Genomic DNA, 18,065 nt, shown 5'->3' with positions numbered 1-18,065 from the left:
ACTAATAATGATTCTATATAATAAAAGGCTAATATGCAAATCAACTGAATGGCAGAATGACTGGTCACTATGATGCACACTGATTACCGGGGGCAGATGCTCAATGGAGGAGCTGCCCTCTGGTGGTCAGTGCACTCCCACAGGGGGAGTGCCACTTAGCCAGAAGTCAGGGTCATAGGTGAGTGCAGTGGTGGCGGTGACAGGAGCCTCTCCTGCCTCTGTGGCAGCACTAAGGATGCCCAACTGCCAGCTTAGGCCTGCTTCCTGTGTGGAGCGGGTCTAAACCATCAGTCAGACATTGCCCGAGGGTTCTAGGAATGCGAGAGGATGCAGGCCAGGCTGAGGGACACCCCCCCCCCCCCCAAGTGCATGAATTTTGTGCTCAGGCCTCTAGTTGTTGATATAAGAAACATCCAAACCTGTAGAGAATTTTTATGAGTTTATTTGAGCCAAACTGACAATTGCTGAAAGCAAAAATCTCAACAAATACTCTGGAGAATGGCAGTTTTTCAGCTTATCCTATCTAATAAAAGACAAAAGGGTAATTGACTATACCTTCGCTACGCTTCCCATTGGCTAATCAGGGTGATATGCAAATTAACCACCAACCAGGATGGCGGCCAGCAGCCATGCAGCTGAAGCGAGCAGGAGGCTTGCTTGCTCCAGTGATGGAGGAAGCCAAGGTTTCCCGCCTGCCGTGGCCCGGCTCTGAGCTTCGAAAGCAACAAAGTTTCAATTATAGAAGCCAAACAAACCCAAGATACCTGCTTTCAGCCGGCCGTGGCCACGGAGCCTGCTTTAGCTCCAGTGACAGCAACGAAGTTTCAATTATAGGAGGTAAATAAATCCCAGAATAAAAAAAAAAAAAAAAGAAAAAAAGGAGAGGCTGGGAGCTTCAGTCGCCGGCCAACCTGAAAACGGCCCTCAGCCCCTCACCCAGGCTGACCAGGCACCCCAGTGGGGACCCCCACCCTAAAGGGGGTGTGGCAAGCCTGAAAACAGCCATCAGCCCCTCATCCAGGTTTGCCAGGCACCCCAGTGGGGACTCCCACCCTGAAGGGGGTGTGACCAGCTGCAAACAGCCATCAGCCCCTCACCCAGGCTGGCCAGGCACCCAAGTGGGACCCCCACCCTGATCCGGGACACCCTTCAGGGAAAACCAGCCGGCCCCCACCCATGCACCAGGCCTCTATCCTGTATAGTAAAAAGGTAATATGCAAACTGACCCTAACAGCAGAAAGACTGGGAATGACTGGTCACTATGACACACACTGACCACCAGGGGGCAGACGCTCAATGCAGGAGCTGCCCTCTGGTGGTCAGTGAGCTCCCACATGGGGGAGCTCTACTCAGCCACAAGCCAGGCTGATGGCTGCCAGTACAGCGGTAGTGGTAGGAGCCTCTCCTGCCTCCTCAGCAGCGCTAAGGATGTCTGACTGCAGCTTAGGTCTGCTCCCTGCTGGCAAGTGGACATCCCCGGAGGGCTGCCGGGCTGCCAGAGGGATGTCTGATTGCCATCTTAGGCCCAATCCCCCAGGGAGCAGGCCTAAGCCAGCAGGTGGTCATCCCCCGAGGGGACCCAGACTGCGAGAGGGCACAGGCCAGGCTGAGGGACTCGCCCCCCCCCCCCCCCCCGCACAAATTTTTGTGCACTGGGCCTCTAGTTTTATATATTAGAGTCAAAGGAAGGGGCAGGGTGTAAGGAGGGTTACATGAAATCCATTGGTGGTAGATTAGGGAGGTGGGAGCAAGCAAAGCAGGGAAATCACTAGGATTAGATAAAGAGTAAAACAAGAGAGATGCATACTTCTTTTACATTGGTGGGTTCAGGATAGTCAATAATTAACATTCAGAGCACCATAGAAATGGTTTTGGGGGAACAAGATAACCATGAGCAGTTCTGTGGTCTCTTGCTCTGAGGGGTCTGTAAAAGGAGATAACTCTGACATTATCAAGGTTTGTTTTCTTAGATGCAAAATGACAATAGACAGGCTCAGTTAAGGTAAAGACTGACCTTTGATAGAGAAGCTACAGGCCTAGGATGTGACTACCCATCATGACCTGCTTTTTAGTTAGGAAGTTTTATGTTCAAACCATCCTATTTGGTTAGTTTTGGTATCTGAGTTTTATGGCCTTCCATGCTGGCCTCCCCGGAGCTTGTCAGCTTTAGTATGTGGCCCCTTCTTTTGTCTACATGATAAAATGATTTTTTCCATTCCTCAGACCACAGGTACTGATAAGGTGTTAGCAAGTGGTTTCACAATTTGTTACCCTTGGTGGGTGTGTGGCCTAGAGGCACTGCGGGCTATTTTGACCCATCTGTTCTCAGCTTGCATATTATCCTTTCCTGTTGTGCTGAGAGAGCCAAGTAGGACCTCACTGTGTTGGGCTTACTTGGTTTTCACCAAACTTAAGCAGGAGTCAATGTTTTTCTCCCTCAAAAATCCGTGTCCAGATACTGGCCATTGCATTTTTCAAAAGCCATTTGGTTACTCATAACCCTGGAATGCTGACTTGATTATAACAGTAAATGGAACTAACAGAGCAGAAAGAAATGTTCAAAACAGATTAAAACCATAGGCTTTGAAATGTTCCATATCCCAAGAATTTGCTAAAAGCACATTTTTAAAATCTCTGATCACCAGACCAGTTCTCTTTCCCCTAAAGTTTAGTCATATGCTGTAATCGAATGAACCACACCCTGAAATTCTTTCCAACTTTCCCTCTTTTGAAGAGTCATATGTTAACCGTTGGTGTTATTTGTGAAAGCCTAAAGTGCCTTTCTGTTGTTTGGGTCGTGGAAACACTGGCTGGTTTTTCTTCAGTCTCTGAGAAAGGAGCCCGAACTGGCATAAAGCAGAAAAGGAAATCCACTCCTTGGTGCAATAAACCTAGACAATTGCTTGATGTGGGCAGTTAGTTCCCTCTGGTCCCTGTGATGGTCTTTTGTGAGCCCAGCCCAGGAAGAAGGAAAGCAGAAGTGGTAGTGTTTATTCTTATGGAGGCTTCTAGGCCTAGCCAACTCACATCCGTTTTGTTTGTATTCTCAAGGGGACCCATGGGCAGGGAAAACAAAGAATATTTTGCCAATGTGCAAGTTTTCTTTGTTAGAACTAAACCCTGGTACCCGATGTTCTCTCCAAATACGTGCTGCCTATTGGGCTTGGATGATTAGGAGCACATGCTGTCAGCTTCATGCTCTGAGAACTGCGCCTAGGGCGAGGGGGCAGGGAAATCTTCAGAAACAAGAAGCAGTGTTGCTCCTTGCATTTGCATATGTGGACGTGGAAAGGGCCACACAGGGCTCTTCCTGAAGACCTGCTTTGGATGGGACGGAGCGGGCCACACAAACACAGCTCCTCCTCATGAAAATAAGCATGAAGCTGTCAGTGCTTCATTCCTTTGCGATTACAGTCCTTGCGCTCAGGCCTCTGTGCAACAGCAGTTTCATTCATTTTGGTCTTCCCCGCATGACTGAGGGAATTAATTGGACAAAGAAATCATTATAGATTCAAATCACATACTCCCCCAAAGTAGGCTTGTTGTTCTTACTCTCTCTCCCCAGAGAACACTTGAGAGTTTTCCCTATCAGTCAACAGCTTCCATGAGGGTGGGCAAGGGCACTGGGCCCCAGGGATGGGGGAGAGTAACTGGAGGTGGAAAGCAGCACAGATCACAGAGGTGGGAGGGCGCAGCACACAAATCTTACTGAGCACTGCTTTCCTGGTTCCCATCCCGAGCATAGGATTATGAGCATACATGTGGGGAGAGGGAAGGACCCAAACACTAATATGCTTGAAAACTGTTGTCCAAAATTGTCTTTCTCCCACAAATTTAAGTTTCTCAAGACCTGATGGTAGGGGATTAATATCTTCTTCTTTTAAAAAAAAATTATTTATTTTAAAGTTGAAAATGCTACCACTTATTCCTTTAGCCCAATATATCAATGTACAAACATGGTAAATATAAAAAAGAGAATCATATGATAAACTCAGAAACAGCCTCTGATTGTAAATTCTGTCAGTTTTCTTATAAGATGTCATCTTATCTCTCTGAAATTAAGGGAAACTGTCTCATTTTCTTTTTTGTTACTCAAAATCCAGAGCATCCTGTTCAGTGATGTTTTATCCAGTTTCATAAATCTTCAATATTTTATTCTCGGCAGTCATTTTCTTTTTTTATAGATATGTATTTATTGCCATTTTGTTATTCATATTTTTGACATCCCCTCGCCCCCTTCTTCTTAAAGAAGACCCTTGATCATTTCATGTAATATTGAATTGGTGGTGATGAACTCCTTTAGCTTTTTCTTATCTGAGAAGCTCTTTATCTGTTCTTCGATTCTAAATGACAGCTTTGCTAGGTAGAGTAATCTTGGGTGAAGACCTTGCTTTTCATTACTTTGAATATTTCTTACCACTCCCTCTGGCCTGTAAAGTTTCAGCTGACAGTCTTATGGGTAAGACTGCACAGGTAACTAACTCCTTTTCACTTGCTGCTTTTAAGATTTTCTGTGCATTTAACCTTTTGCATTTTAATTATGATGTGCCTTGGTGCAGGCCTCTTTGGGTTCACTTTGTTTTGAGAGTTTCTGCACTTCCCAGACTTGTACTTCTATTTCCTTCACCAAGTTAGGGAACTTTTCTGTCATTATATTTGCAAATAGTTTTTGAATTTCTTGCTCTTTCTCTTCTGCTATTGGCACTCCCATGATGTGAATGTGGGTATGTTTAAAGTTATCGCAGAAGCTCCTCACACTATCCTCATTTTTTTTGCTGTTCTGAGTGGGTGTTTTTTGCTTCCTTATGTTCCAAATTGCTGATTTGATTCTCAGCTTTATCTTCTCTACTGCTGATTCCCTGTAAATTTTCTTCATTTCAGTTAGTGTATTCTTCATGTCTGACTGTTTCTTTTTCATGGTTTCCATGTCCTTTTTATACTGTTGAAGCTCTCACTAAGTACCTTCAGCATCCTTATAAACATTGTTTTGAACTCTGTATCAATTAGTTTGCTTGTTTCCATTTCATTTATTTCCTTATCTTATTCTTTTACTTGGGAGCTATTTCTTTGTTTCCTCATTTGGGTTGCTTCCCTGTGTTTGTTTCTATGTATGTGGTAGAGCTACTACATCTCCCAGGTTTGGCAGAGCCTAATGTAGTAGGTGTCCTATAGGGTCCAATGGTACAGCTTCTCATTCAACTGAGCTGGGCACTCCAGGTGCATGTCCCTCCTCCCCTGTTCCTCCGAGGTCCCCCCCCCCCCCCCGCTCCCCTCCCCTGTGTGGACTGTGTGGTTGTAGTTGAGCCTTGATTGCTGTTGGCAGCTAAATGGGAGGGATTTACCCTCAGGTAGAGTGGATGCAAGGACTGGGTGGGACCACTGTGAAGGATCAGCTGTACAGGTCCCCGGCCCCGCGCAGAGCAGGACTTACTTCAGCAGAGCTCTAGTGCCCACTGAGCCTGCCCCTTGAGTGTGTCACTAGTGGAGGTGGTTGGGTGTTGCTTCAATGGGGTCTGAAGCTATCTACCAGGTGCACTGGTTCTGCGGCCTCCTGGGAGGTGCAGGTCAAGGTCAGCCATCACCTGTGTTCTGCCCAGGGCCTCCTGCCATGAGCTACAAAGTGATCTGCAGATGACTGCTATTGTGCTGGACTTGTGGGTGCCCAGGAGAGGCCAAGCTACAAACCATGGCCAGCTGCTGCTAGTGCTGGGCCTGGGGCTACTTAGCAAGTATTAAGGGGCACACCGAAGACAGATACTGTTGTTTGAGAGATTTTAGGAAAATGTGAAGCATGAGCCATGACAGGCCATATGTATAGAAAGCCAGTGAAAACAGCTTGGGTAGACCTGAAAGTTGGTGGGCTGGGGGTTTCAGGGAATTACCAGGGTGGAGCAAACAGTATGGGCAGGTTGATGGAGTCTCAGGTGCAGAACAAACTGGTCCCACACCCATGTGTCTCAGATAAAAATAGGGAGAGAGCCTGGCTGGTGTGGCTCAATGGATTGAGCATTGACCAGCTCTGTCAGGGGAAGGCTAATGAAAGGAACAATGGCCTTTGCCAGCACTTCTGCCTGGGAGGAAGCTGTCCCTCCAGTTCTCATTCTGATGCCAGACAATTCAGTTCCTCTTCATATGTCCCTGGTGCCTTTTGAGCTGCTGCCCCAGTGCTGGAGCTCAGAGCAAATGAGTCCAAGTGCGAACCCTTTAACAGGAACACCTGGGACTCTAGAAGCCCTTCATCCCACTCAGCCCAATCCCTGTTACAGCCAGAGGTTATGGTCTTCTCTTCCTGGCACTGAAACCCTGGGCTGGAGGCCTGGAACCCTTTGCTCCTTAGTAGCTGATATATCCCTCCCTGTTTTTAAATGTTTTTTTTAAAATTGATTTTTTAGAGATAGAAAGGGAGAGAGAGAGAGAGAGAGAGAGAGAAACACTGATGTGAGAGAAACATCCATCAGCTGCCTCCTGCATGCCCCTACTGAGGATCGAGCCCCCAACCCAGGCATGAGCCCTGACTGGGAATTGAACTGGTGACCTCTTGGTGCATGGGTCAATGCTCAATCCATTGAGCCACATTGGCCAGGCTCGCTCTCCCTTTTTTATCTGACACATGTCGGTGTGGGACCAGTTTATTCCACATCTCCACCCCTCCTACCAGTCTCGATGTCGCTGCTTCTTTATATGCTTAGTTGCAAGATTCTGTTCAGTTAGATTTCAGATGATTCTGATAGATGGTCGTTCTGTAGGTTAGTTGTAGTTTTGACGTGGTTATGAAAGAATATCAGTACTGCATTTACCTATGCCACCATCTTGACTGGAAGCCTAATTTTATTTTACTTAAAAAAATGTTTTTTATCCTCAACTAAGGATATGTTATTGATTTTACAGAGAGGAAGTGGGGAGGGAGAGAGAGAGAGAGAGACATCAATGTGAGAGGGAAATGTTGATTGGTTACCTCCTGTACGTGCCCAGATTGGGTATGGAATCACAACCTAAGTATGTGCCCTGACCAAAAATCAAACCTGCAAGATTTTGGTGTACAGGACGATGCTCCAACTGACTGAACCACCTGGCTAGGGCCTTAATTTTATTTTTTAATATCTCTGTTTGATTATCTTCCCCACCCGCCTCCATGCAACACATACACTGGATAAGCAGGATCCACTGGTGTGTGAGGTGTCCTGGAGGCCCAGCCTGGGCTGGACTAGACTTGCTTGCGAGATGCTGGATGTGAGACCAAAGGGTTACTTGCTGGGAGGAATGCATCAGTGGGATGTTAGAGCCCAGTCAGATAGACAGTTGCAAATTGGAGGAGCCTAGGTCTGAAGACAACTGAGATAAATCTAGGGGAAACCATCCAGAGACTGAGGCCGAGCACAGGGCAGTTCCTGAGCAAAGTTGGATGCTCTCGGTCATATTCCTGAGCGTGGGCATGCTGGAAAGGGGAAGGATTCCTTTCCTGAGGATACCATAGAACACACTATACAGGTTATATTCTCACTCCTTCTGATGAGATCGGCATGTCAGGGTGGTATGGCCGTAGACTCACTCCTTCTGAAGAAGCAGAAATATTAATTAAATGCCTAATCTTATAAAATACTCAGGTTACAAAGTGGAAAATCCTAAAAATATAACTGGGAGATCAATAGCCTTCAATGAACTTGATTTTCACGATCAAGATGGCTTTAAAGTACGTAGAAGAGTGAGAAAATCAGACTTGATTCTGCATTACCAGCAATGCCTCTGCCAAAGAAAGCAGGAAATCCTTTGAAGACATGAAAAAGAGGAAGAGGGGAGGTAGGGGACACCCTGGAATCATCGATGCAGTTCAGCTCTGCAATTCCGACTGATAAAATAAGCAAGCATTTCGTGGGTGGTGCAACTTGTGAGTTCCCAGGGCAGAGGGAGTGCCTTTGAAAATCCAGCTCAAGTTTACAGTTCATCCCCACCCAGGGAGGCCAAGACTGCAATTTCTAGTGATAATAAAGTTCAAGAGCTGGTGGCAAAGTGAGTCATGGAGGGCTGTATTTGCTCAAATATCTCTCCTCATTTAAGTCCTTTTTTTCCTGTATCCTATCCTAGATCTATGGAGGCCCCGATTTCCACTCTCCCAGAATAGCCCAGCTGTGTACCCGGAGGTCACCTGAGAATCCCATGCAGGTCTCCAGCACAGGACATGAGCTGGCCATCCGATTTAAGACTGACAGCATGATCAGTGGGAGAGGCTTCAATGTCTCATGGCAAGCTGTCCCTGGAGGTGAGTGAACCAAAGAGAAATCTCAAAGTACTGAAGCCTAGCCCTTGTGAACTTTGATGAAATGATTGGAGAGAGGTATGAAGGCTCCACCCTGACAACTCTGTGACTTCCCTAGTGGTGAATACTGCTTTGGCATATACTCTTCCCTAAAAAAATGGGATAGAGTTTAACTTCTGAAGAGTCACGGTGCATGTGAAAACAAGGAACATATGTGAATCAATGGTGAGAGTGGGAGTGGGTGACTGGTTAGATTCACTTCCTCTCTAAGGACTTGTGCCTGTTCACCAGCCTTAAGCTGGGAAGCAGCAAAGTGGTAAATTTCTTTATGCCACAGTTTAGGCCAGCCATGGGCAAACTACAGCCCACGGGCCAGATCCGGCCCGTTTGAAATGAATAAAACTAAAAAAAAAAAAAAAAAAAAAAAAAAAAAGGCCGTACCCTTTTATGTAATGATGTTTACTTTGAATTTATATTAGTTCACACAAACACTCCATCCATGCTTTTGTTCCGGCCCTCCGGTCCAGTTTAAGAACCCATTGTGGCCCTTGAGTCAAAAAGTTTGCCCACCCCTGGTTTAGACCCTTGCATTCTTTGCAAATGTCAAAACTGTAAATGTTAAATTTGTGAATTCCAAGGAATTACCAGGTGTTAGATAGTGACATTTTGCCCAAAAACTTAGGCAGTCTGAATAAGTTAGCTGTTGCAGATTTTTTAACTAAAAACTTAATGCACAAAATATTTTAGCAGATGTTAACTTGTACAACTACTCATATTATCTGAATTTATTGAATGTTTACCATGTGCCAGGAACTTTACTATTCTATAAGACTCATCTCATTTCCACCCTGGGAGGGTAGTTCATTTCTTACACTCATCATAGTAAAGAGGAAATCAAAGCATAGAGAAGTTAGTGACTTCTAGAAAGTGCCAAAGCAAAAATGTAACCTCAAGCTACCTTATGGCCCCACTTTTGTAACTCTTAAGGTAATATAACAAGTATATTGCATGTTTCCTGAAGTCAATAATGTATGAATCCTATATAATAAAAGCCTAGGTGGTGTCACATGCAATATCATCACAAGATGGCGCCACAAGATGGCTGGCAGGGGAGGGCAGTTGTGGGTGATCAGGTTGGCAGGGGAGGACAGTTGGGGGTGAACAGGCCAGGAGGAGAGGGCAGTTGGAGGCAAGTAGGCCTGCAGGGGTAGTTGGGTGTGACCAGGCCTGCAGGGGAGAATAGTTAGGGGCGACCAGGCCAGTAGGAGAGGGCAGTTGGGGCAACCAGGCTGGTAGGGGAGGGCAATTAGGGGCAACAAGGTCGACAGGGGAGGGCAGTTGGGGGCGATCAGGCCATCAGGGATTGGGCCTAAAACAGCAGTCGGACATCCCCCAAGGGGTCCCAGATTGAAGAGGGTGCGCTGGGTTGAGGGACACCTTCCCCATGCACAAATTTCATGCACTGGGCTTCTAGTTTAATTATAATTATAAATATATATTATTTAGATTACCCCAAAATGATTTGCAGTTATTAGAAAACTAGAAGCCCTTTGGCCTGGCCTGTGGGGATCAAGTCGAAACCAGTTCTCTGACATCCCCCGAGGGGTCCCAGATTGCGAGAGGGTGGTTCTCTGGTGATACACTCCAGAAACTGGCTCCCTCCTCTCTGGTTCCTGGTGAGTCACCTGAGAACCCCAGCTGCCAAGCCACCGCAGCTCGGCAGCTCCTGCATTGAGCATCTGTCCCCTGGTGGCCAGTGTGCATCATAGCTATCGGTCAAAGCATCTGCCCCCTGGTGGTCATTGCACGTCATAGCTACCAGTCAGACAGTTGCTTAGGCTTTTATATATATATAGATAATACTGAATTTTTCCATTATTGGTTTGTATCATTATCAATCCAAGAAATAATGGGTCATAGAGGTGGACATTGATGGGTATTTGATAATAACATAAGAATAAAAAACTCAATAAATGTACCAGGTCCAGAATACTAATTTTGTTTCTTGTTTACACTATTACAGATGTTTCTCATTTTCACCCCCTTTGCCCACCTCCGCCCCCGCCTGCCCCCAGCCCCTCTCCCCTGGCTTTCACCACACGTGAAAATGGTGTTTTTTGTGTTCATGGGCTATGCACATGTAATTTAAAAGGCAGATATTAAATTATTTATAAAAGCATACATTACTGAAGTAATCAAATTTCTTGGAAGGAGATGTGTTATTCTTACAGTTTGCTATATTTTTAGAGAACCATGACAAGGCATTTTATAGCTTTATGAAAACATGATTTCATTTGCACATACTTTTCAGTATTTTTTTTAAAAAGTGTTTTTAGTGATTTTTAGAGAGAGAGGAAGGGAGAGGGGTAGAAAGATAGAAACATCCATAAGAGAGAAACATCATGGATCGGCTGCCTCCTGCACGGCGCCCCCTGGGGATAGAGCCACAACTTGGGCATGTGCCCTGACCAGAAATGGAACTGGCGACCTATTAGTACCTGGGTTGATGCTCAACTGCTTAGCCACACCGGCCAGGCAACTTTTCAGTATTTTTAAAATAACTTTTGGCATTAGTATAAAATATTTGAAGTATTTTCTTAGTTGTTCTTATTTGTTTTGTTTGGATGAATGAATTAATAGTGGATATTCATGTCTAAAATGTTTAGCATAGACTACATAAAAGTGGTAGTCAAAGTATCTCCTTGTTATGGGGTCAAGTTTTATGTATCCGGGTTTCTTCTCATTAATGAATTGGGTTTTCTATTTGCAGGTTGTGGTGGGATTTTCCAGGCTCCCAGTGGAGAGATTCATTCTCCAAATTACCCCAGTCCTTATAGAAGTAACACTGACTGTTCCTGGGTCATTCGAGCGGAAAGAAATCACCGTGTTCTCTTGAACTTCACTGACTTTGATCTTGAACCTCAGGACTCTTGTATTATAGTAAGTGACACAAATTTCAAGACTTGTCTAGGGTCAAACCTGGGTCAAAACATTGCCATATGAGCATATCTTACAAATATATTAGTTATGAGTGTTTTGGACATCAAATCATAGGAAACCTACCAATTAGCAACTTAAAATATGAAGTCAGTTATTTTTTACCTACATACAAATCAGGAGGTAGATAATCTCAGGGTTGTTTAGAACTTCAATTTCTGCTCTACCATTCTTAGTGTGTTGGCTTTTTGTTTTGTTACCTCATGGAGCAGACCGTCCAACTTTGGGAAAAGGCAGGGAGGGGGAGTTAGTGATCAACCAAAGGACTTGTATGCATGCATTTTAGCATGACCAATGGACACAGACACTGGGGCAGTGGGAGCTTGCCCTTGGGGATGGGAGTGGCCCGGTGTGTGTGTGGGAGGCAGGGAGTTAATTGGGGGAAAAAGGAGACATGTAATACTATAAACAATTTAAAAAAATGACTGCAGCAATTCCAAACATTTTTTAATGAGTTCAAATCTGAGAAAAGGGAGAAGAAATAGTGTTAGTTGTTTCCATTTTGTATTTTTTTCATCAAAAAGGAAAATTTTTCATAGAAGTTGTTTTACATATCATTGTCCAAAATTGGCTGCAATAAAGGTTAGGAAAGTATAGTGGAATGGAAGGATGAATTTATCATAACTACTTTAAATCAATTATTTTTAAGCCTCTGGGTGGGGGGGTTCTCACAGGGTTCTACTTTTCTTGAGATCGGGATATTTGAACAAATGTGGCTGATAGGAAAGAATATATTGGGAGAAGGGAGTGGGAGGGAAGGGATATGGCCATTAGTTGTTTAGATGACAGATAGGTTCTGTTTCTGCCAACAGCTGTACCTAATGCTATATGCTTAATGTGTGAGTAAGTGAGGTTGAATTTTGAGATTTTCTTTTTGGTTTTAATTTAATTATTTTTAACAAAAGGTTTTCCACCTCTTATTTTGTATTTTGTAACACTTAATCAAATATCAACCAGATTCTCCTAGCTAATGGATATTTCTATTTTAGTTTCTTGACAGATTCTTATACAAAATCCAACCGGCTACCTTTCAAATTTAACTTAAGAAAAATCAAAATTGTTTTAGATTTTTCAAAGTAGTCCAGTCTAATGGTATAATTGTAAGTATTATTTTATAAGATTAAATCACTAATGAACTTAAAAGTTCAGTTGAATTATGATTACATATTAACCTTCTAAATGAGTCTTCAGAATCTAAATTAGCAAAGCATTATACAGACTTAAGGTTTAGGATATCTACTTTCTGTAATGGTAACTTACACCAACTCTCCTGAAAAAGACAATTTAAAAACTTTGGATGATATTTAAAAACATCTTCCTAAGTGCAAGAAAGATCTCCCAAGTAGCGTGAAATTTCTGAGTTAATGTCAGAGAGAGACCTGAGCCTAGTACTGGGACTGCTTTTGCCTATAGGGCATTTGCTGACCCAGAATGAGGTAGCAGCACTACTGAGAGCCTCTCAGCTCAAAGAGGAGCGAAGTTCCAGTTCAGACCCTGAATAGGTTGGAGGCCCTGGTAAACCATCCTAAATCCTAGGTAAAATGAGAGTAAAACAGCCTTCATAGAGGCTGCTTCTTAGCTTCAAGTCACCTGAGTGACCATGGAATAATGATGGGAACCCTGTACTGCTAATGCATTTAAGCATTGGACATCCAGTAATTTAAGGGAGATAAATATCATCCTACATCTCATTTCTACCCATAATTTTTCATATACAATAGCCAGTATACCATCATATATATGAGATGGTAATATAACATAAATGCGATACAACATTAATAACAGACAGTGGAAACAATACACTGATATGCCAGATACTAAAATTACCAGACACAAGTTGGTAAACAACTATAGTTACTAAGCTTAGGGAAGTAAAGGTAAAACTTAAAACTTTTAGCAAGGGCTGCAAACAATAAAAAGTAGCATTGAAAGAAAGAAAAGGAATTAACTGAACATTTATAAGTGGATAAATACAGTAGCTGAAATAAAATTCTCAGTGGAAGGTTTTTTTTTGCATATTAGATAAATTTTTTGCATATTAGACAGAGATGAAGATAGAAATAGTGAACTGAAAGGTAAATCAGAAAAACCTATCTGGCAAAAAGTATGGATAAGCAAAAGGATAAAAAATGCAGAGGAGAGGTAAAGACACACAGAGGGTAGAGTTAAGAAAATATAACATACATTTAATTGTAATTCCAGAAGGAAAAGAGAGAAAAATGGAGCAGAATCAATATTTGAAGAGCTAATGACTAAGACTTTTCTAAAACTGATGAAAGACATCAATAAGACAAAAACAAGAATTCCAAGGAACCCAAACAGCCAAGCAGACTAAATAGAAATACATACTTATTAACAAACAAACAAAAAAACAAAAACACTTAAAGATAAAGAAAAAAATGTTACATTCAGCCTGGGGAGTGGGTGGGTGGGAGAACAGATTACCTTTTAGGAAGGGGCAGACTCAGTGTTGACTTTGCAGTTGGGATAATTAGAAGCAAAAATGACAATGGATGGTATTTTCAGTTTGAGGAAAGAAAATAATTACAAACCAGGAACTTTGCATTCTCTGAAACAGCCTGTAAAGATGACGGCAAAATCAAGCATTGAAGCAGAAGAGGGGCCTTCAAAAGAAGTGTGAATGGGCCAGAGACACACTGTCTACCTCGTAGTTTTGCCTGCTGTGGGCATTTCTCCATCACCGTTCCCTCCCTTTGTATGGTGCCAAGTACAGTTTCTTAAAGTCCATAAACCATAGAATTCAACGTACAATGGTGTGGGACTAAAACAAGACCTAGGTCAAAGGCACACCCAGCATGGATGCATCATTTCCCTCCCGTGGTCATGAGTAGGCTTTTCCCCCTACCTGAGATATAAATACACAGCCTGGCTTTTCTATTAGCATGCCTTATCTCAGCATGCAGCTGGGCTTGACTTAAACTGAAGTAAGAGGGAACAGATTGGAGAAAGTGAAACCTCAAATATGATCTGGTCATAGGCATGGAGATTGGAAAATAAGCCCAAAGACAGGTGCTGGGAAGAGTCCAGTCTGGCAGATAAGGTAAAAACTAAAATGTATTAGTCCGAACAAGTTGTTGGAATCAGAACGTTCTGTTTGAAGTAGTTGGAGTGTCCCCGCCAGTGGGCAGATAGGGCATTCAGAAGCTAATGCCACTAAGCACTTGGGTAACACACTGATATACCAAGTGAATTACCCCAGCAGTCCCGTGGTGAGGAAATCTAGCTCTGTGGTGGAGGGGACCTGAACTGAGTCTGGGTTTTGCCACTTTCTAGCTGGGAGAAAGCTAATCATTCCACTTCAGTTTCCTTAACTAGGAAATGGGGGTAGTAATAAGGTCTGTGTCGATTTGTTGTTGGGGTATTTGAAATTACGCACGTGACCTGCCTGTCACATAGAAAGTTCTACTCCCATAATCACAATGACGCTGATGATGAGTGCCCTCAGAGGCATGTTCAAGCAGCACCGAGAAGGGGAAGATGTCCTGAGCTCCCAGAAGGGGCAGTGGCCTTAGGAGCCAGGACCTCCCACCTGTGATCCTGGGCCTCAAGGTATTCAGTAAAAGAAGAAACTGTTTATGAATCTTTGTCACAGCACAGTGCCGAGCATTTAGTGTACCTGGGACTCAATAAATTATAATAATAGTCAGGAGAAAACAAGAGTGACTCATTTAGGCCTGGAAGCCAGAGAAAGTTTCACACTGAAGATGCATTCCCTGGGAGAAATGTGGTAGCGGGGCCAGGAGAGGAAACTGTAGGGAGAAAATGAGCGCAGTTGTGCACAGAGGTGTGAACACGCACAGAGGTTTGGGAATAGGAAAGGAGAGCGCTGTACTTGGAGTGAGCTATGTGTTGGAGAACATGTAGAGACCACGGGTCTATAGAAGACGCCAAATTGGACAAACTCTTATATGCTCTGTGAAGAATGTGAAATGAAAGCTTTCTGTAAAACAGAGGAGTAATACACTCAAAACCATATTTTACAACGATAACAGACAGTTGTTACAACACCGTTGGCAGAGAAAGACGGTATAAAGGCTGTTTCAGAAGCTATGAAACCGTGGACAGTCGCCTTGGGGATGGAGAAAAAAAGCCATATTGAATAACTCTTAGAATGAAATTAGAGGCTAATTCCATGGTGGAGGGTGGGCTGGGAGATAAGAGGTAGAAGAGTTTAGACCAGTGATGGCGAACCTTTTGAGCTCGGCGTGTCAGCATTTTGAAAAACCCTAACTTAACTCTGGTGCCATGTCACATATAGAAATTTTTTTATATTTGCAACCATAGTAAAACAAAGACTTATATTTTTGATATTTATTTTATATATTTAAATGCCATTTAACAAAGAAAAATCAACCAAAAAAATGAGTTCATGTGTCACCTCTGACACGCGTGTCATAGGTTCACCATCACTGGTGTAGACTATTCTCTTGAAGAATAGGTAATGGTGATGCCATTAACTGAGTAAAAGGGCAGACTACTGAGTTTGGAACCCTTACAGAGTTCAACACATGAATTCAGTGCTCCGGATGGGGTGTGAGCTGGACATATCTATTTGAGGATAAGTTCTGTATAGTTGGATGGTTATTAACACCACAGAGGTAGGTGTGTCCACTTATAGGATAATTTTTTAAAAATATATATTTATTGATTTTTTTACAGAGAGGAGGGGAGAGGGATAGAGAGTTAGAAACATCGATCAGCTGCCTCTTGCATGCCCCCTACTGGGGATGTGCCCGAAACCAAGGTACATGCCCTTGACTGGAATCGAACCTGGGACCCTTGAGTCCGCAGGCTGAAGCTCTATCCACTGAGCCAAACCAGTTAGGGCTTATAGGAGAATTTTGTAAAGACAAAAGGGCCAAGTAAACTCTGGGAAACAGTTAGGGGCAGATGAAGGAACAGAGGAGAAGGAGACCGAGGAAGGGCACTCAGAGAGCGTGGGTAGCATAGGTTGAAACGAAACCATTGGATTTGGTCTTTGATGACCTTGTAAGGACCAAGATGGTGTGTGTGGTAGTGGAAGACTCCAGACCTTCACTCTTTCCCAGAATGATGGAAGTGAATGATTTAGAGGGAAGGAAAGATCAATGGAAAGTTATCTTTTTAAATATGGAGAAGCGTAAGCATATCAAAAGAGCAAGATGCTGGTGGAAAAAGAGCAGCTGAATGTAAGAAGTAAATGGAATAACTGATGAAGGCATGTTATCAGGACAGAGACCTAGAGAAGAGACAGATTGATCCTATTGATTTCATGCTTTTAGAATGAGAAACGGGAACACACACCAACCATAAGCTATTTTTTTACTTGCAAATGTATTTATTGAAAATTATATAAATCATATGCAAACTAAATCATTTTTGTTTTTATAATTTATAAATCACCCTTATGAAAATATAAAGAAATGTGAAAAAGGACTGTTCAGGTAAATTGGGGCAGAGACCTGTATGGTTGCCAAGTGGACTCAATTATGGAGATGGGAGGTGGGTGGAGGTTTGGAACCAGGCAGGCAATGTCCTGGCGAGGCTGGAGGCTTGGCTCCAACTTACAGTTAGTTGTCCAGGGCTTCATGAAGGCAGGCATTGAGGCAGCAGCCATCTATCCTTTACAGCTCGATGGACACTGGATGTGAAACTTAACTTACTGTCCAATATCTTACACAATATCTCTGCAGTTTCAGTTCATACCAAGCCAATCATTCATTCTGGAGACATGCAAGTTAATTTCATGGTCCTGTCGCTTATACAGAGTCACTGGCAAAGAGAAAAATATCCAGCTACCAATGATGTTCCCAGATAATGTTTGTGTTCATGGAATTTTTAATAGACCTCAAGTGTACTGTTTAATATTGAGGCGAATTGTGCTTGGATGAGACCAGCCATCATGTGTGTTTTTTCCCCCACACTCCCATAACAATTTGGATTTTCAGAAGCAGAAATATTAATTTTAACAGTCGTTATTGTTAATAATCATAAACACATAGATACATAGAATGTTAAAGTTGGAAAATGAGAGATTAGAAATAATTTACTGTCATCTCCTTATTTTTAAAAAAAGAAAACTGATGTTCAGATGGGTCAGCATCAATACAAGGTAGAAATTAATAGTAGGATCAGCACTAAAATGCAAGCAAGTCTAAAGTAAGAATAAGTATTTTGGTAAAATATAAAAATTATAGCCTATACAGGGAACTGAATGGCAGAATAAAAGACAAGTAGGAAAATAGGGAGAGAAAATAAAATTAGGGTTACTTTAGAACATTGTGAATGCTCTTACAGATAAGCCCAACATGAGGAAAAGTATTAGGATTTAACTATGAAGTGGACAGTATCTCTGCTCTGAAGTGGGGTGGTCTGTGTCCCATCTGTCCATTCCGTCTTCTGTGTCAACTAAGTGCTGGGCACCAGGCACTAGTGTCTGGGGTTGTCCCCACCACTCACTCTCTCATGGCCTGGGGACCTTAGAGTGTTCGCTCACTTACAAAATCGAGTGCCTGGGGAACCCAAGCAGAAAGAGAGAAGCTAGGGAAGAGGATCCTGTTTAAGAGTCGTATTTATGTGTAGAAAGAGGAGAACATGGTGGGAATTTGACGGAATGGACACTAAGGGCCAGGCGATGTCAGCAGTGGGCTCATTTCTGAAGTCACAGCCAGACCCGCCCACACTAAACTTCTGGTCACCCCCTGGGGCGCACGGCCACCAGGCGTTGGTTAGAAGAGCAATTCCACCCGCTGTATGGAGGAGAGCTCCTCCTGTGGTTGGCCTGGTCCCCAGTGGTGCCAAGCGGAGGCAGGGT

The 18,065-nt window shown here is 43.3% G+C and overlaps 1 protein-coding gene across 1 annotated transcript in view; it reads left to right on the top strand.

The window, feature by feature from the left end:
* CUBN (cubilin) overlaps window positions 1-18,065 on the top strand; it is a 296,326-nt gene that overhangs the window by 123,407 nt on the left and 154,854 nt on the right. Inside the window, exons 30-31 of the mRNA XM_070408021.1 lie at window positions 8,083-8,257; window positions 11,025-11,194. Of these exons, the coding sequence (XP_070264122.1) occupies window positions 8,083-8,257; window positions 11,025-11,194 (345 nt within the window). The remainder of the gene's footprint in view (window positions 1-8,082; window positions 8,258-11,024; window positions 11,195-18,065) is intronic.

Source organism: Myotis yumanensis, unplaced genomic scaffold (assembly GCF_028538775.1).
Source record: "Myotis yumanensis isolate MYYU_CA2020_CCGP unplaced genomic scaffold, mMyoYum1.0.hap1 SCAF_1, whole genome shotgun sequence".
NCBI lineage: Eukaryota > Metazoa > Chordata > Mammalia > Chiroptera > Vespertilionidae > Myotis > Myotis yumanensis.
This window is presented reverse-complemented; position numbering and strand designations above follow the sequence as displayed.